General features: G+C 36.1%; 1 protein-coding gene across 5 annotated transcripts in view; it reads right to left on the bottom strand.

Moving 5' to 3' along the window:
• Positions 1 to 20,612, bottom strand: part of Adgrl3 (adhesion G protein-coupled receptor L3) — a 648,664-nt gene that overhangs the window by 385,599 nt on the left and 242,453 nt on the right. For 3 of the 5 annotated variants that reach the window (XM_048363857.1, XM_048363853.1, XM_048363854.1), the window contains exon 4: positions 13,094 to 13,300. The exons of the other annotated variants lie outside the window; for them this stretch is intronic. In XM_048363857.1, the coding sequence (XP_048219814.1) occupies positions 13,094 to 13,300 (207 nt within the window). The remainder of the gene's footprint in view (positions 1 to 13,093; positions 13,301 to 20,612) is intronic. 5 annotated transcript variants of the gene reach the window in all.

Genomic DNA, 20,612 nt, shown 5'->3' with positions numbered 1-20,612 from the left:
ATTTATAAGGTTTTTATTCTTTGTAAGTGGTATCTAAATCAGTGGCTCAAAGTGATGTAATGTAATTCTCATTATTTTTAACATCTCTACAAAACTAGTGCAAGAGTATCTGGAATTTGTATCTCTGAACACTAAAAGTATTAACTTCCTCAGAAACTAGAATTATCTGCCAACCACTTAATTCAATGTACAGAATAGTATAGGTTGCATTCTAAGCCATGAAATGTTTATAAATATTGAATCTTGATGATTGCAAATCCTTTTATTAATATGTTCCATTTAACAATAATAGTAAGAGTACTTTCATTTTTCAGCTTTAAGATATGTGATCACACTGGCTCACCTTTTGGTATAACGATAAACTCAAACTGCACTTTCTCACATTTCAATGCAGCCAATGGAAACGCTTATGTAAAACCTGCCCTTGAGTCTATTTTAAAACTTAACTTCTCTTTCAGGTAATAGTCACAAATAGTCTAGTCAATTTGTTATTGTAATAAATGAGATTTTATATAATTTTCCTGGATTGATAAGGTTTTGAATAGGAAAGAGAGTGTATTATATATAACTAAGATTACTACAAAAATGATTACTCCTTTAGGACATATCCAAGCTTTAAAGAGAACACTACTAAGGGTGACTACAAGATAACTGTGTCCCTGGGCCTCTCCAGACAAACTAGGACATAAGGTTAGACTAAATCTAACACCTACAAAGTTTACTATTTCTATTGAGGATATTCAACCTGCTCTGGAAGACAAGAAAGAAAAGCTATACATAAAAAAACTTGTATGCTAAATTACACATGCCACAGGCAATTAGCGGGGGAGACCTAGGCAGAATCAGTAAGCTATACTGAGAGTACTCAGGGGTGGCTGAGAATGTAACTCCATGGGAGAGCTCCTGGCTATCATGTGTGAATCCTTGGTTTTTCTTTCCAGGGCCTCACAGAAAAAAAATCTAACAAGAACAGTGAGGAAGTGAGCAAGCTGTGGACATTGCATAGACTAAAGGAAACACAGATCTTCTGAATACTAGTGAGAAGAATGAAACAGGGATGCTAGTGAGGAAGGGATGGATGGACTGTAGTCTTAAATATTCACAATGTTCATGAGATAACCTCTTCACTTGGGCAGTGATGCAACAAACTCAAAGCTGCTATCTCAGTTCTACACCTTATGCTCCCTTTCTTACCACAGGTTCTCTGCTTTAGCAGGTGCACAGGTTAATCAGTGAGGAACTGAAGTGGCCAGGGAATAAGCATCTGCTTCTCTGCAGCAGTTAGCCTGTTACCTCCAGGCACTTATCATCTGCAGAGCATCTCTGATTTCTGATATTTATAACCACACAGGAAAAAAGAGTTGATAATGAAAAAGTCAATCAGGCTATTACAAGATTGCAAAGAATAGAATTAAACCAGCCTGGTCCTTGGTCTTCACGAAATCCTATTTTAATGGTTAAATCAACCGCGATACTTTGTACTGGATTTCTATCAAACATAACTAATTCCAAAATACACATGATTCCAAAACCATGGTACCTTGACATGTAGACCTTTCTGTTGGATAGAATTAGCCACATCTCTCATTATCTCAGAAATTTCATCTGTTCAATGCCTTTTCGTGCAATGTCTTCTAGATAGCATGTTGGGTTCTGGGTACTTGAGATATAAAGATGAAAGATAACAATTGTTATCTGTCCCAACCACTAGGGAGCATAAAAGCTTCCCACAGGAAAACACACCAGAGAATGCAGAACAAGTAAAAGAAAAAGCTAAGAATGGCTAAATAAGATGGCTTATTGCTTACTGCATGCGGTAGGTTTGTTTAATGAATTGATGTGAAATAATTCACTTAATACAATCTTACTGTTATTATTCAATTACAAAAAGGAGAACAGGAGAATAGTAAGGGCACACATTTTACAAGTGAGTAATAATTAGATTACCAGGTATACTGGTCCTAAAACCAATTATCCAATCAGTAAATTACACTGCTTTATACCTCAAGCATCAAAAACTGCAAATTAGGAAGGGGGAAAAAGGACACAAAAAGGAGAGAAATGGGACAATAATGAAATAATGCAATTGAAGAAAAATGGAAGTTGAATAATTACGTAGGTAGGAGGAATTATAAGGAATGAAGCTTTTATAAGTAGGAAGGCCTTGACTACGGAAATTTTTTTAATTCAACCTAGATTAAAAAGCTGAATCAGGGCTGGGGATATGGCCTAGTGGCAAGAGAGCTTGCTTCGTACACATGACGCCCTGGGTTCGATTCCCCAGCACCACATATACAGAAAACGGCCAGAAGTGGCGCTGTGGCTCAAGTGGCAGAGTGCTAGCCTTGAGCAAAAGGAAGCCAGGGACAGTGCTCAGGCCCTGAGTCCAAGGCCCAGGACTGGCCAAAATAAAAAAAATAAAAAAAGCTGAATCAATATCCTAATTATTTTCCTATAACAAAAGCTATGGTCTATTTTACAGAGGGAAAAAATATGAACATATTTAGGAGCATGATGAATATATTTTGGAACATGGATATCAATAGCCAAAAAAAACCGTTGAGTTTTTCAGTTAGTAAAAGTATTCTTTAAGTATACTTCAACATCTTATATAAATTTCATTGAGTGTTTCTCTGAACTAAAATATAAATGTACATTGAATTCATGTGCAGAATTCTATCCATAAGCCTAAAAATACCTTGTTGAATCTATATTATGTACTAATGATATGGAATTTTAAGGATATGGATTAACATGTACATGTACAGAAATTTCAGGTAAAACTTAAGATTTTATACCAGTAGCTATTTGGCAATACTATGTTAGCATAGATTTTTTTAAAGATGCTAGACAGCTTAACATACATATAAAATAAAGTAAATACACATATTATACATAGGCTGTAAATGTATGCACTTTCATTATAAAAACAGCAAAATTTAATATAAATGAATCCAAAATTGTAAATATTAGATGAACAAAATGGCACTTTTCCTTTCATTTGTGAAGCTACACACAGAAAAAAAAAAGGCTACATTTATAAGAACCCCCAGTTTAAGTGAAGGGCGTGGCACATGCCTGTAATCCCAACACTCAGGAGGCTGATGGAGAAAGATGGTGAGTTTGAGACTGGCCTCAGCCACATAGCCTCAAAATTAAAATGGGGCATGGGAAAGGGGACATCCAATAGCTGCAAGTAAACTGAAGAATCAATCTGGGTGAAATTCTGAGATCTACATATAAAAGGGAAGTAATACGATTCCTTTAATATAGAAATGACAGTAGCTCTAGAGATTTTTGCATCTAAGAAAACATGTTATAAATCATGTGAAGATTTATTTTCATGGTTCTAGGCTAACCTGTGGCCGGTGTCTTGGTGTTTGTGTAGTGCTGGTAATTGAACACAGAAACACTTAAAAGGTAGACAATAACTCTGCCTCTGAGTTATAACCCTACTTTTGAGGGACAAATCATTAATGACAAGTAGTTTTTACTACAATATAATTCTTAAAATTTAAAAGAATCTTCTTAGAAAGGCTTCCCACATTTTTTAGAGGTTAAATAAAATACTTTAGATTCATCTGGTTGTATATTATATAGCACATGATATTTTATTAAAGCATATATATTATTTCATGCACACACACAAGCTCAAACTCCATATTTAGCATCACAGTTTAGAATTAACCGATGGTCAATGATAAAATCCTAAAGGGAACAGGTTATCAAAATTCTAAAAAGGAAGAAAAACATTACATGTGGTCAAGTTCCCCCCACACTTTCATCACATATACTCAAAAAACGAATTCTCTATTATTTGATCTTCCTACAGAGAGGACATTTGTGAAAGGTCACTGAGTCAGTAATTTATCAGTGAAAATCAAAACAACTCTCACTTTCCCATCCATTTAGCTCTGACTGTCATCCTCCTATTCTGTATGGATGAACTTTCTCCAGATTAGCATTAGCCAAAGCTGCTAGAGGGAAAGAGTATAACAAAAGTTGGGAATGTCACTTCAATTAATCAGTTGTATCAACTATGATTTGATTGCTTTCAAGGCTATTCCCGTCTTCTCTACATGTGACTCTGATTCTCTGCTTAGGACATCTATGTCAAATAATTCCCGCCATTTATCAGTAGCAGTAGCTTTTTCTCTTGATACTGAGACACAAGCTCTCTTTCTACCTCCCATTTGCACCTCTCACTCAGGATTTCTAGGACAAAACTCATCATTTATTTCTGAAAAGCTAAAAAGCTTCCTCTTGATGCCCTAATTTGGTGCCTGTTCCCACCTAGCCACCTAGACATCTTTGATGCTTCTGGGAACCCGACCCCCTCCATCCAATTACTGCAGGTTCAGATGATGCAATTTCACTTTCCATTCCCACTGCCACCTCCCCAGTTCAGACACTCATTACCTCCTGTGTTACAGGAGTAACCTCACTCATCTCTTCACTTTCAAGTTTTTCCTCTTTTCTTACTTTTCTCACAGAATCTTGGCATGTTTTAAGTTGTGTCTCTAATTCAACACTTTGGAAAAATTACCATCACAGGCAAAATTATGTACTCCACCTTGCAGTAGCATGTAAATCCCCCCAAGATGATGACTACAAACTAGCTCTTAACCCTTCTGGTTACAAACTTGGCAAACAGTGTTTTCTAGGCACAATATCACTCAACCTGTTCATCCTTTTCATTAAAACTTTAGGTTGATTCTTCTGTAAATATAGTGGAAGTCTCCTATATGTACCACCCCAAAACTGTTTGAATTAAGGGAAATAGTAGAGACAGGAAGAGACTTCCAAGTAATTGATTAATTCCGCAAAATACTTCTCATTGTTACTCTAAAATCTACTTCCATAGGATAGGTAGGTAGAGAAATAGAGAGAGAGATATATGGCACATTTTTGACCAAGTGATAGATATAAAATACTTTTAAGATTAATTGAACTTTGTCATAGAGTTTTCTTTATTCATAATTTTTGCCATGTATGTGATCAAAAATATTTTTGAGCATTTTCAAATGCCACTCATGCTTTTCAGATGGAGGATTAAAGTATAAATTATGTCACTGGAAACAGAAGTTTATCACACTTTCTTACACATACATGAAGGCCAAACATAAAATATCTTTATTTTAATTGGACCCATTATTCATGTATTTACACTATTTGGAAAAAGAACACGATCCTGATTTTTTTCTTGAACTCATATTTAAGGCCACAAAGCATTTTGTTTAAACCTTCATACCTCACCTAGTGTTCTAGGAGTCTTTTAATATTCCATGAACAAAGAAGTCTAATATGACCCAAAGCACTCATAGGAATTCTGAAGACTGATGTGCAAAAAACATATTATTTTGCATACCCATTATACCAGAAATCAATTGGAAAACCACTCTAAAAGACATAAATAAATGTGAACAAAAGATTTATTTAAAATATTATAGTGTCATATAAAACAATAAAAAGCAAACACAGCACTTTGAAGGCCACATTATATTATTCTCCTGCAATAAGAGTTACATCCAAAAGGCTGAGCTTGTAAAACAGAAGGTTTTCGTTGCTGTAGCAACATTAATCTCTGTTCTTGTTACAATTTCTTTCATCTCCTTCCCTCCCGACCAATTTGTAGACTTCACCTACACACTTCAGAATGTAATGTAATAACAAAAATAGAATCAGCTTTTAAAGGAAAAAGAAAACACCATAAGAGTATAAAGAGTAAGAGTATGGGGACATGCCAGAAGGATAAATCATTGTCAATGTAAGTAGTAGTAATAAAGACTATTAGAGCAATGAAGTCTCTGATTTTCCAATAATTAAGCATTATCAAATGAAAGCATAAGAGCCGGATGGAAATAAAGAGAAATCATTCTCCCCTCAGATATACACACTCTTTCTCTATCTTACACACACACGACTTTCAGATCACTATCATTCAAAAGCAGAATGGAAAATGTTTTCAGAATAGGACTAGAGATGGGGGAATGAAGAACGGACTCACCTCAGTCTACCTACTATCATATTTCTTTTTTCCTGAATATAAAAAGACCTAATGATGTAGGCTACTCTAACCAGCAAATGCCTTTGCCATGAAAGGAAGACGAGAAGAGGTTACAGCTTGTCTAATAAATGGGTGAAATCCATCCACCTGTTTTTGGTTCGTTGCTGCGAGTCTGTCCCATACACTTGAGGTACCACTTTACGTTCAGATGCAGCTTCTCTGACTCCATGGTAGTGAAAGATGAGTGGTTTGAGGCTGGGATTTGAGATAAGAAGAGATGCTGAGTTCTAACCTTGTATCTCAGAATGTAAGAGTTGTGGCTTTCTTAGATTGTAAAGCATTCTACAAATCTCCACTCAGTACTTTCATTAATTCTAGTGTCTATATGTTGCTCTCTCAAGACAATGAAACAAGGTCCAAAGAACTGGCTGCATATGCATAGCCCCACATGTCATCCAAAAAATGACCTTTTCTTCACCAGTGCCCTACATGTATTATTTGTTTGTTTATTATTTTGCCAGATCTGGAGCTTGAACTCATGGCCTGGGCATTATCCCTGGGCCTTTATGTACTCAAGGCAAGTGCTCTACTGCTTGAGCCACAGTGCCACTACATAATTTTTCTGCATACGCGGCACAGAGGAATCATACCCAGGGCTTCATGCATACTAGGCAAGCACTCTACCCCTAAGCCACATTCCCAGAACTCTGTATTAGTTTTTTAAATACTTGATATTAAAAATTGGATGGTGTTTGAAATTATGATCTTGGACCAGCAACTTAGAAAGCAATGCCTTTTTGGAGTACAGACTTTAGTTGTGAGACTCTGAACCAAAAAGAACACTAACTACTTCCTCAAGATAAAGCATCACTTTACACTATCATCAAGGGATAGGCTCTTTTAATAATCAGTTTTAATTAGGCAAAAGATTAATCACAGTTCATTTCTGAGGCACTCTCCAAAGGCACAAGGAGATTAGTTTTTTGGTTTTTTTTTTTTTATTGAAGTGTGTGCTATCTTACATTGTTAATGAGAGCAAACATGAGCAGAACAGTCTCCTGATTCTTTCCCAATTTTGACATGAATCATTTTACAAGGGACTGAATGAATACTAAATATGTCTACGATGGGAAAGACAGAAAAGCTCAAAATTCAGATCTAATCTTGACTCCATTGTATTCCTGCCAGGTATTAATGGGGAGAAAAGGAAAGACTGACTAAACCCAAGCAGATGTTCTTATGTTTCAGAGTATCCTATTATATCCAGGCAAAAAAAAAAAAAAAAACGTAAAAGAAAAAGGATGTAAAATGAATGACAAGAATACTAGCTTTCTTTGATTTTTAATGAGAATTAGTTATGTTTCAATAATAGCATTTTTGTGCCAGTCATGGGGCTTGAACTTAGACCCCATGCACTGTAACGAAGCTTTTTTGCTCAAGGTGGTTCTCTATCACGCCAGCCACATATCCATGTTGTTGTTGTTGTTGTTGTTGAATGGTTAATCGGGTGTAAGGTTCATGTGCTTTCCTGACCGGGAAGGCTTCAATCACGAACCTCAGCTATCCGCTTGCTACGTGCCTATGACGCCAAGCAGCTTGAGGCACTTGCACCTGGCTAATAGCATTTTAAATTAGCCTTTCTTTAAGAATTTTGAATTGATGTGAGCATAACTCTTTAAATTTAGGGCGAGAACATTGGATTATTTTATCTAATGGATCAGTGTTTGGTAAGCAATACCAGAACATCTTACCAACATTCTTATTTCTGAAGTTCACCTTACCTTAGTAAAGAAATAATCAATCAACCCTTCATCATTTACTCTCCTAAAGCCGAAGCTTGGTTTTCTTCCTGTGTGTGTGTGTGTGACTAACTCACAGAGAAGGGTCCTCACCAACACTGGTTGGGAAGTACAGCTCTTAGCGATCAGATATGGAGCTTAGTGAACATACATAGAACTTAGTGAACATACATCGAACATCCATTGAGTCAGAACCACCATTGAGTCAGAACCACCAATAGAACCATCACATATTGCTATCTGAGGTAATGCAAGTAACTCAGCACATTCATTGAGACAGAGCCTCCTATATAGTAAGCAACTTTATCTGAATCAATATAACTAGCTCTCCCTTCCCCGACACACATCCTTCCTGGATACCAGGGTTTGTACTCAGGACCTACTTATATTCTCATTGACTCATCTAGTGCTTTATTACTGGAGCTGCACATGCAGCTCAGATTTTTGCTGATCATTGGAGAATGAGTCTCAATGAGTTTCCTGCTCAGGCTAGTAGGAACCTCACTCTGTCTGACAGATCTCAGTCTTTCGTCTAACCTGGATTATAGAAGTGAATCACTAGCATCCTTGTTATCTTTTTATTAGTGTAATTTAATTTCATAGACATTTCATTTGAATATTTCACACAAGTTTAAATATTTCAAACAAGTTCTTTCCCTCAACTAATCTTTCTTATCCCACTCTCTCTCGATCTTCAACTTTAACAATTTATAGTGGATTTTATTACTTCATTTTCATACATATATGATGCACTTCATTCATATTCACCTCTCCTTTCCTCTCACCCATCCCAGTTAGACTCCATCTGATTTTTTTTTTTTTTTTTTTTTTTTGGCCAGTCCTGGGCCTTGGACTCAGGGCCTGAGCACTGTCCCTGGCTTCTTCCCGCTCAAGGCTAGCACTCTGCCACTTGAGCCACAGCGCCGCTTCTGGCCGTTTTCTGTATATGTGGTGCTGGGGAATCGAACCTAGGGCCTCATGTATCCAAGGCAGGCACTCTTGCCAGTAGGCTATATCCCCAGCCCTCCATCTGATTTTGAAATCCATACACTAGTTCATTCTCCCTTGCTTAATTCCTCTAAAATCAATTCACCTTCTCCCTTGCTTGCCATCCGGCCAATGTCAAACTTCTCATGTTGTAAGATGCTCTTCTGGATCAGAGGTCTTGACCAACTCTCCAGGCCATTTCTACACTAACGTGAGAAAATTATCCTTTAAAATTTTATAGTTCAGTCAAACTGAACTAAGCCTTTGTGATGCTAACTGCTCTGTCTATAGCAATCTATTTCTTTATTGATCTCTGTGCTGAGCTAACTACTTGTCTGCAGGGCTACAACTTACATGCCACTGTCTCTTCAAGAGCACCTTCTTCAACCAACTTATTCCATGCAATGTCCTGTTTTATGACACAGCTGCTACTGTATTTCTCCTACCCAATCCCAAAGCCACGGAATTCCCTGCAGCATGAGCAAGCATAAGAAGAGTTGAATCCACAGACTGGGGATTAAACTCCTTGGAAGTCTGATCTCAGTAAAAAATCATGATCTTTGGTTCTTGCTTCTATAACAGACTGGGGACAACTTGAAAGGACAATCACTTACAAAATCAAAGAGCAAAGGGAATAAAGATCAGCAGAATGACTGGTAATGAAGGAAAAAAATTCTACCAGAATGTCCTGATCTCTGAAGTCATGTATTTAAGTTCCTTCATTCCAGTAAAAAAAAAAAAAAAGTGTACTCTTAAAAGATTATTCCCATATTTAGCAACCACCACACTCACAGACACACACAAACATACACACATGTTCTTCTTAAGTACTGTTATTATAAAGAAGCCCATTTTAGCTGAATATTGGTGGCTAATGCCTGTAATCCTTGCTACTCAGAAGGCTGAGATCTGAAGATCACCACTCAAAGCCAGACCCTGTAGGAACATCCTTGATACTCTTTTTTTTTTTTTAACAAAATAAATACCAAAACAACCCAAAAGTGGAACTGTGGCTAAAGTGGTAGAGTGCTAGCCTTGAACAGAGAAGCTCAGGAACAGCACTGAGGCCCTGAGTTCAAGTTACAGGACCAGCATCAAAGGATATGGTGTGTGTGTGTGTGTGTGTGTGTGTGTGTGTGTGTGTGTGTGTGTGTGGGAGAGAGACAGAGAGAGAGAAAAAGAAAGAGAGAGAGAGAGAGAAGAAAGCCAAAGAAATAAGAAAAGAAGAAAAGAGAAAAGGAATGGAATGAAAAGAAAAGAAAGACAAGTAAAAACCTACTACGTATTCAACACGACATAGTCTTTGTCAATGAGACAACAGATTCCATCATTGTCTTCCTGATACATTGTGCAGGACCTAGCATGCAGTTCCTCTAAAAACATTGTTGTTGGAAAACAAAGAAATAAATGTTGTTAGAAAAATAAATAAATAAATAAATGAGAGCAAGAATGAATGAAAGCACAGTGACATGCCTGTAAGCCCAATTTCTCAGTAAGTCAGAGGCAGATGGGAGAAATTTGGTCTGAGAAAAGCCTGGGCCAAACCATAAAGCCCTGCCCCCCCCCCAAAAAAAAACGAAGTCTAAAGCAAAATGTGCAGGGGCGGGGGGGGGGTGGCATGGCTCAAGCAGTAAGGAGCCTACGTTCAATTCCCAGTACCACTGGGGAAAAGGAACCGATAGAATGAACAAAGGAACATCCAAAAGCCACCCTGGATAAATTTTGCTTAAAATAATTTCAAAAAGTAAAGGGGGTTTCTCCTTGCTTGTAATCATCAAAGAACCTTTCCTATCTACAAACATCGAAACTGAAGAACCTGGAGGGAAGTGAAGTTATCATTGCTGCTCCCCAAAGCAATGATACGATATATCAGCCTCCCAAAACATTTTGGATCCTCTCAAAATGAGTTCTGAGTACAGGGTAATTTTTTCAGAGTTACTGTCAAGGCTGAAATTCTTTACCTACTTCCCATGGGAAAATGTGTATGAACTTTTCTCACTGTATGTGCACCTGTTGTTTGTAAATACGCTCAATGAACTTCCTATGCAACTCCATGAAGATCACAAATAAGGCATAAAGGAAACTAATTAAAGAAAAAACAACATTCCTTTAGCTTCTAGAGAATATGTGTGTGTGTGTGTGTGTGTGTGTGTGTGTGTGTGAGTGTGTTTATGGAATCTAGCAATCTAGCCCTTGTACTTCCTTTGGCCTTAATATAATTCAGAGAAACCTCATTTCAGAGAGCATTTTTGTTTTTGCTTTGCTTAGCCTTTTAAAATCTGTATGCTTTGTTACTATACCATGAAGTCCTAATTTCTACTAATCCAAATGTTCAGTAAATTTCATGTGCTATTAACTGTTAAGATTCAAATGTATTCAAGGGAAAAATTTGGCAAAATATTTTATCAAGTCTATGAAAAGAAATTTGCTTTGTTTTTGTGGCTCTTTTTGTTGAGTCAGTACTTGGTTGCTTGGCCATCTACATAAAAGTAGGTTAACATTTGAAGGTAATATACATATTATTTAAACTCAAAGATTGATTGTATTAATATCAGCCTCTGCTATTTATCTTTGCTTCTGAGTGTTGTATTTTTACACTATCTTCATTCTATAACTCACTGTGTTTCTCATTTTGAGAAACACAGAGCAGTTGAAGGAAAGACGAATTGAGTTCACTGACATTTTCTTGTTTTCTTGTTTGAATTTCTCCGTGTCGTTCCAACTTTAAGAGCTCAAGATAATGTGATTCTCTTAGTTCAATTTCATTTTTAATACCTTTCCAAGCACGCTAGCCCTATGCTCTCTACTGCTCACACATTAGGGAAGATGTTATGCCCTGGTAATATTTACCTATTCCTCTTTATGCTTTTTTGTGGGGACAAGTCTCAGATGACCTTCAGTAACTAGCTCAGTGAAAATTTACATTTGCAGAAAAGCAACTTTCTAAAAGTATCATCTCATCACGACAGATTAACATGACTCTCTGAGCTTTTTCACATACACTGGCATTTGTTTTAGTTTCCATCTATGAGTTTCCATGAAATTTGCCTTGCACTTTTACTTTGTCCAGCACAGAAGCTGATTTTCTTTTTAGTTGTTGTTTTGTTTTTATTTCATAAAAATAAGATTTTAAACCCTTCATTGCAGTGTATCATGCCATACATGTGGCAAAAAACAAATAGCTAGTGATATACAAAATATTATAATCTCATAAAAATTGGAGAGTGTTTAAATTTAGCAAATTAGTAAGAGCTACATAGGAAATAAAATACCTTGACATTATGAATTTCTAATAGAAGATAAACTTGCTAGTAGGTAAGAGAGAGCATGTGTGTGTGTGTGTTTATGTATATATGCATCTCTGTGTGTGCATGCATGTGTGTGTGTATGTGTGTGTGTGTGTGTGTGTGTGTTGATTTTGATGTTTATGTTTCCAGAAAACTATTATATAGAACAGATGATTGTGTTTGGGGGAAAAGGCTTGAAATTCAGTTTCCAGCTTTTTCTATGTTGTACCATAGAAGGAAAATTGTAAGTGTACTTTCTTTGAAGAATTATAGAAATAAGAGTGCCTGTATGGAGTTTTGTTAGAAAAAGCAAAAGAAAAAGTATGCTGTCTCAATATTATGCTTAAAAATTCAAATATATAATATTATTAAGTAAAAGAGTAAGCACTGATTTTTTTCTTGGCAATACTATATAATGTTCCACATTGGAGTTTCAAGGGATTCACACCACTCAATGTAATTTCCAGGTGCAAAAGCAATATCATTTAAGTATTTCTCAATATTTTCATGAGGATATTAGTTTGCTTCTGTAACTATAGCTTCTCTATTAGGCCATGGTGCTTGGGTGCTATTCAGAATTCCTAACAAAGATGTTTCAATTATAATCTTCAAAAATATTGTTAGTTTCCATTGATGATATATTTCTATACAAGCAGAGGATCAGAAACATAAAGGTGATTTTTTACAATATTGCACATTTTACAGCAGTTGAAATTATCAGTTCAAAAAGAAAAGGTTATTTTAAATGTCCTACAATAACTGGAAAGTATTTCCAACCAAAGCCTTAAAGTCTTACTCCAGATCTTTCTAAATAAGTATGAGGCTCCAATATAGAACAGACATGCATTGTGAAAGCATCTGGCTAGGCCAACACTGGATGAAACATCAGCCACTTGGGATGCAGCTAGAAAAGAGGAAAATACATCATGGGGGCCGAGCCTCCCACCTGTCCCTTCCCAGCCTGGCCACCCACCCCCCATCCCCCATCCCTCTCTCCCCGCCAATGGCCGCACCTTGGGCTGAAATCTGTGCTCCTTGCGAAGAACCTGGACCACGAACTCCTCTGGCAGCTCCACGGGGCCCTGGTCCGCGATGAGGCGTGGCTCGCTCTGCGGCTGGCTGCTGGAGGAGATGTCTGGGAGGTAGCGCGCCTCCTGGACTGTGTTCAGGGTGTCGCAATGAAGCAGCGAGGGATGGATGTCTCTCATTGTGCTTGCCACCTGCGGGGACCGCAGGGCGCACCATCAGACCCCCACTCAGCTCAGGCCCACCTCAGAGGAGCCCTGGTAGGACGCCATTCCCAAGGCAGGCTCTAGGCTCCAGCCACCCCAGGCCCACTTAGCCCTGGATTCAAACAGATGGCGCTTCCTGGACCCTTGTGCAGCACTATTCTAGTTCAATCCTAACCCGGCAGTCAAACTCATCCTGATCCCTAATGGAGATCAGAAGATTGAAATCATTACTCCAAGCAGAATAAACTAGCTGCCTGAAAATATATAAATGTGATATATGTTTTTTTATAGATCCACCACATTCTGATACCAATTTGGGGCACTAATGGCTACATACGTGTTAATAAAACTATTGGTTGCTGAACTTCATGCTTACACCAACAAGAAAGCTCGGTGAGGTAATGAGTGGAGGTTTGTGATTTGTTGGCTTGTTTTGGTTTGTTAGGTGTGCAGACACAGTTCTCTGAGTTGTGTAGATATTAATATGTTTTCAGGTCATTTTGTTAACATTTTTAAAAGATATTATACGGAGAGCTGGGGTAGAGATTACGGTAGGAAGGGTACACATAATATTTTCCATTTACATACACAGTGATTTCACTGACAAATGGTACAGTTTTACAGAGATCAATAACTATGGAAGACCAAGACAGTAATGAGAAAATAAAATTGTACACATGTGATTTTTAAAGAATAGACAAAACAGTCATATATTACATGCCATGAAACATTGAGCGATTTAATTACAGGATTTTTTTTCTCCTAGTGAACTCATACATGGGAATATCCATTTATCTCCACTAATCACAATTAGTTTAATATGAATGATTGATCATAAAAAAGCACCTGCCAATAGAAAGTGAAATTTTGTAAACAATTCTCTACATTAATATTTAACACATTACACATGCTTAAAAACACATTAATGATGCTATGCAGGTAACATTAAACAGGAGAGAAAGTATAAAAGTTATCATTATGAGAGTCTACACAGTGGTGCTCTAATGTCTTCATATATATTATTTGCAAATTAAGAATAAAAATCATATTGTTTGAAATCATATGAAATCTACAAACCTAACAGAAAAGTACATGAAGTTAAGAGTTAAACAACTCACCTAGGATGCAAAACTTTAAATTAAATCTGAGATACTACTGTCAAACAATTTCTTAAATGGAACACCATCATATTGCATATACATAGCGATGGAAACATTATCCACACAATATCCTATTAACCTATGTGCACATAAAACGTGTCAAAGAGGCAACCACATTTCAAAACAGTTATGAAAATCAAAAGCACTAAGAATTTCTTTCTCTGATGTTTCATTCTAGTGGCATGTTTTCTTTTTTATTTTTCTAAATTGTCACTCTCTACAAAGCCCAAAATGATAATGTGATGAATTTTCATATATTTTTTTGTCATGAATATTCACAGGCAAATTTTCTACAAGCATCTACTAGGGGAGAAAACTAGCAAAATGTAATAGGCCATATGCTTCAGTTACAAAGCTGAATTGTTTTTTACCCCTGGAAATGTATAGGTAACTTTCAAGTAATGGAATATGCGTGTGTGTGAGTATGTGTGTGCATATATTGTTCACTCATTTAAAAGGTACTTATTGTTTTCCTATGAGGCTTCATTTCCTCTTCCAGGTTTTAGAAAGTTTGGTGAACAAAACAAACTATATATTTACTTAAATGCCTATTGTGAGAACAATAGAGAATATACAAATAAGTGAATAAATAAGAAAATTTCCCTATAGATAATGTGCAATCTATTAAAAATTAAATGAATTTAAATACACCCAGGTACCATTAACTCATGTCTGTAATCCTAGGCTTTTAGAAGGCTAAGATTTGAAGATGGTGGTTCAAAGTCAGCCTGAGAAGAAAAATCCATGAGATCATTTCCAATTAACCACTGAAAAGCCAGAAGTGGAGCTGTGGTTCACAAGAAGTGGTAGCACACTAACCTAGAGCAAAGGAGCTAGTGCCAGGGATAACACAAAATAAAACAAAATCAACAAGTAAACAAAAAAGCTTATTTTATTGGGGATTCTAAGGAATACATCTGTGGGGAAATTTTTGTGTTATTTTATTTTATTTTTTACTAAGATCCGAATTTTCTAGGCATACATAAATCAGGAATTAAGAACATTTTGGTCTATTGAATAGGTCTCCAAGCTAGAAAAACAGTGGTCTCAGAGAAATAGCACAACAGCCTATGTGGGTGTGTGGGCAAGGAGGAGAATAGTCTGGGATAGCAGAAAACAAGTAGTAGCCCAATGGTGACTGTTCTTGATCAGAGTAGAGTTTACCTTAATGTTTTTAGGCTGTTGAGGATACTAAAAAATAATAAATAACAAAAGCCTCAAGAAGGAAGACTAGAACATGATGAGGAAAGACAAAAGAACACTGATTTCCTAATGGGTTAGTTTTTAGAATAGGGAGGCAAGGCTTACTGATGAAAATGCACATGTAGTGCAAACAAGCATGACCTGACAAATATACTACATTATTCATATCTAAGGCAACGGCTCTCAGAATGAATAAGAACAAAGAATGGACTCCAAGGAAGCATGAGGCAAGCTCTCAGAAATCTAGATTTAAATCAGAGCAGAAAACAAGTCATGGAAGCAGACCAAGGAAGGGGGAAAAAAATTAAAAAACCTAAAACAAAACAACAACCAAAAAAACCAGGAGGTTACATAAATCCAACTCTTAATTTGGAAGAAATTAGGCTCTGCTGTATTCTGCAGAATGGAGGTATTTTATAACTATGTTGTACAAACTTAAACTCACCGTCTCTACAAAAACAACACAGTCACCAATCAGTGACAGCAAAACAGGAATGACTGCTTCTTCACATGGAACAAAAAATATTAGAATAGGTTCCCAAAATGTAACTTTAATTCCTAAAAGTTATATACCACACCTAACTTCTGGGGATACATCTATTTGAATTGTAAACATATGAGTCCATTTATTTTCTTGAGGTATGACAACAAATGAAACATTACTGTTAAGAAGCCTGGAGTTCTATTAGATATATGGATTTTTTTTTAAATCTGGAAAGATTCTTTTCAAGTTTCTCTTGCATTTACAATACAGATGGCATTCTTCCAAAAATCTTCTAACCTGCATATAAGGAAGCCATGAACTCAAGCTGTCCTTCGGGTTCAATGGATGAAGTAACAAGACACTTCACGCTAAGTGAGTTAGGGAAATTAATAATTCTCCATGTTGTTTTAAGTTAAGTATTCTCCACCTTAAAAAAAATACAGTCTCTACATGGACTACAAAAACCAATCAAGCTATATTTTATTTGAAGTCCTTGTTTATATCTCTTTATCTTAGACATTGTTCTTTTCTTTTCTAGGCATTTTTTGAACATTATTTTTCCAAAATAATAATAGTATTGACATGAGTATCCAATAAGCAAACTCTAGTAATAAGCATTTTTAAGAAATATCTCAAGTGAAGAGTGGTCTTGAATATTAAATGATGACAAGACCAATAGTTTTGTTTCTATTTTGTAATCTTCAGAGAAAAAGAAGCATCAATCTTATTTTTTAATAATTGCACATATGCATAGTGTTCATGTGAATAAAATGGGTCATCTGCTATTATTATCAAGTTTGGAATGCTTTAATCATAGATAATATTTTGTACTCATAAGTAATTAGAATTACCACTATATGACTTCCATACAATCATTTTGAATTTTCCGATACTTTTACTACTTAGATATTTGTTCCTGTTTTCCTAGTTGAAAGATTTGAGATATGAAAATTATTATTAGTATTATTTTGTTTGCTGGCCCTGCGGCTTAAACTGAGGCCTGGGCACTGTCCCTGGGTTTTCATGCTGAAGGATAACAATCTAAAACTTAAGCCACAGCTCCACTTCCAGCTCTTGGGTGGTTAATTAGAGATAAAAGTCTCACAAACTTTCCTGCCTAGTTGGCTTTGAACTATGGTCCTCAGATCGAAACCTACTGAGTAGGGAGGATTACAGACATGAGCCATTGTTGCCCCGATAAAGTTATTTTTATGATTTACTGAGTTGACCGAATTATTTCTCCCTCAATATACTGTGTCCAAAATATTAAAGCTTATCAAAATATAAAAAGGTTCATATTGTTGATTTTGCATGGACATGAGCCAGGAAGTATTAAAAGGAACAATAATAAGTATAGAAGAAATACATATTTCTTATGGTTGCTCCAGGAGTTTCCTATTATGTGTGGGATATATAACAGAAACATACTTGTGTGGAGCCTGTTTGTAATCTGAGCACTTCTGAGGCTCCGGCCAGGGGTACCAACAGGCCTGGGCTACTGGATTCCACAGTAAGCTTAAAGCCAGATTGCTGGTCTGCATATTAAGAACAGGTTTCCCAGCAGGAAAAACAACAAAACAGAAAAAGAAAAATGGAGTGATCATCAAAAGTATCAAACTTCCATGGCACCTGCTTTCAGAGAAGTAAACATTGTTTCTAAAGAACTTCAGCTACTTTCCTTCTTTTTTAGTCTCCTTGGATGAGTAGCTGTGTAACACAATCAATTACAATGTATTACTAGCTGCTCCCTCCAAATAGTTATTGAGCATGAAAACCAGCTTGAAATCTTCACTAAACAATGGAATGTGAAACAATAGCCTCAGATCTTTTCCAGATGAGAGAAATGCTAAGGAGAGACTTGCTAGCTTGTTGATCCAAGCTCCCTGAGTCTTAGCATCCATAAAAAAAAAATACTTGTAAGTCACTTGTTTTATGCATTTAGGAAACAATATTTCATACATTTTTATTAGCTGAATGTAAAATGTATAGTCATAAAGCTAGGATTCTGATTAACATTTTAACTTTGTGCTTCACTATTTTTTTTTTTTTTTTTTTTTTTTTTGGCCAGTCCTGGGCCTTGGACTCAGGGCCTGAGCACTGTCCCTGGCTTCTTCCCGCTCAAGGCTAGCACTCTGCCACTTAAGCCACAGCGCCGCTTCTGGCCGTTTTCTGTATATGTGGTGCTGGGGAATCGAACCTAGGGCCTCGTGTAGCCGAGGCAGGCATTCTTGCCACTAGGCTATATCCCCAGCCCTTGTGCTTCACTATTATCTCTTGAATGAAAGCATGCTTATCCCCATATGCATACTGATAGACTTCTAGCAGGCAAACCTTCCCCACCCTCAGTTTCTGAACATCACTTTTCTTGCAATTATTCTAAGCTACAACTATTAAAGTCTAAACACTTTCCTTGTTACAGAAATTGGCCTAATTACATAGTGAGAAGTAGCTGGCTTTCTGATTGGTGGGTTTCCTTTCTATTTCCTATAAGATTGTGCCATCAACCTCTGTCCTTTGTTCCTTATTTTGTCGTTATTGCTTCCTCATTTTTTTCCTTCTTTATTGTCAAAGTGAAGTACAGAGGGATTATATTTTCATATGAAAAGAAGCAAGTACATTTCTTATCCAACTTGTTACCTCCTCCCTCATTTTTCCCTGCCTCCCTCCTCCCACTCTCCAGTTCTCCCCTATGACTTGTAAAGTTGGAATAGTTTGTCTTTTTACCCATTGTCTCTCAATTTTGGTATTCCCTTTCCCTTCCCTAGTGCTAATACAAGTATATACAGTAAACAGAGAAGGTCTGAATTGCTGTCTTGCTGTGGCATGTCTGTTTCACATGTGCTCTCTTTCTCTACCTATTTCACTTCTAATAAACTTTTTGGTTTAGGTCATGGGGCTTGAACTCTGTGCCTGGGCTTATATACTGATGTTAGAATCAAATTTTCATTAAAAATTGTTCACAGGGATGGGGAATTTAGCTTCAACACATTTCACAATATTTCTCTTTCACTTACTACTAAGATTTTCTTAAAAATATTACTTTTGATTTTCAGGGTTGGAGGAAAATTATTTGCTTTCTTCACGTAGGAGTGAATTTTACATTTTATTTTATTTATAATTCAGTTCAGTGTTAATATGTTGTTTTGGTTAGTTTACTTCATGTTTAAATCATAGCTCTACATACTGAGTACTCATTATATTATTTTGAATAAAAAAAGACTAAGGAAGAAACTATAGATGATAAAGGGTTCTTGATTTGAATTTCTCTTCAAACAAATATGTGAAATGTGTCATTGCATCTTTAGATTGATAGATATGAGCCCATTTTTTCACCTTAAGTTAGCAACACTGTAATTTACTATGGTTCACTGGATTTTTGAAAGTATCCCCTGAACTACTGTAAAAAAATAAAAACTAAATACATGCAAATCATAGAATTTACATTGAAATAGTTATAACATCAATGACCTACAGACCTTGAATATTTAATCCATATTTAGTGGAGATATATATATATATATGCATATATATATGTGTGTGTGTATATCTATGAAGGACTATTGATTTAGTGTCCTTTTGGTTAAACAAATTTTCATTTTCCTGTTCTGGTTCCTTTTGTATAACTGAAGGGACCCGTATTCCATCAAAGCCTTCAGGTTGACCATATAAAACAATGTATGCTTCCAGATGGCTCTCTAAGATAACAGTGGCATAATACCTTTAACAATAGTCATAAAAGTTTCAAATCAAGTACCTAAGGATGTTACTGAGTAGCAACCACAACGTGGAAGTTCTATCATAGAAAAGTAAGTTTCCATTGTTAGTCATATAAGAAAATAACTCAGTGGTGATCAATTGAACTCATGTATAATGAAGCAACTTTCATGGTATTTCTGGATATTATCCAATTCAACTCAATAGATTCCTTCTCTAGACTGAAATAGTTCATGAACTGATACTCTCTACTTGGATGTGCAATTTGCCCTACATTCCTTATTCTTATTTTTTCCCACTACAGTAATATAAAACAAATCAAACAACATTTTGAAAGAAGAATAAATAATAAAGTTACAAAAGACATAAAAAGACCAAAGGAAGAGTTGTGTGATTGCTTGTAAATACTCCTAAAGACAAAATTAATTTGTACTGTTTAAAGCCAATAATTAATTCTTAAATAACAAACTGATTGGCTTCTGATCTATTATTTTATATCTTAAAAACAGAAGGAGAATTGACTCATTTATTATAATAGTTGCATTTATTCTATCATGTATACATTTCAAACACTTGTGAAAATGAGTACACAGAGAGGCCTGTTAATGATATTCTTTTTTTTTTTTGGCTTTAAATCAAAAGGTAGATTTATTTTTACCCAAATTCTACAATATGAAAGTTACTTATGCACCAAATGAATGACAAACTGAACATTATTTTTCCCAATTAAAAATACCTG

Source organism: Perognathus longimembris, chromosome 16, assembly GCF_023159225.1.
Source record: "Perognathus longimembris pacificus isolate PPM17 chromosome 16, ASM2315922v1, whole genome shotgun sequence".
NCBI lineage: Eukaryota > Metazoa > Chordata > Mammalia > Rodentia > Heteromyidae > Perognathus > Perognathus longimembris.
The sequence above is the reverse complement of the archived record's forward strand: the minus strand, read 5'-3'. Positions and strand labels throughout refer to the sequence as shown.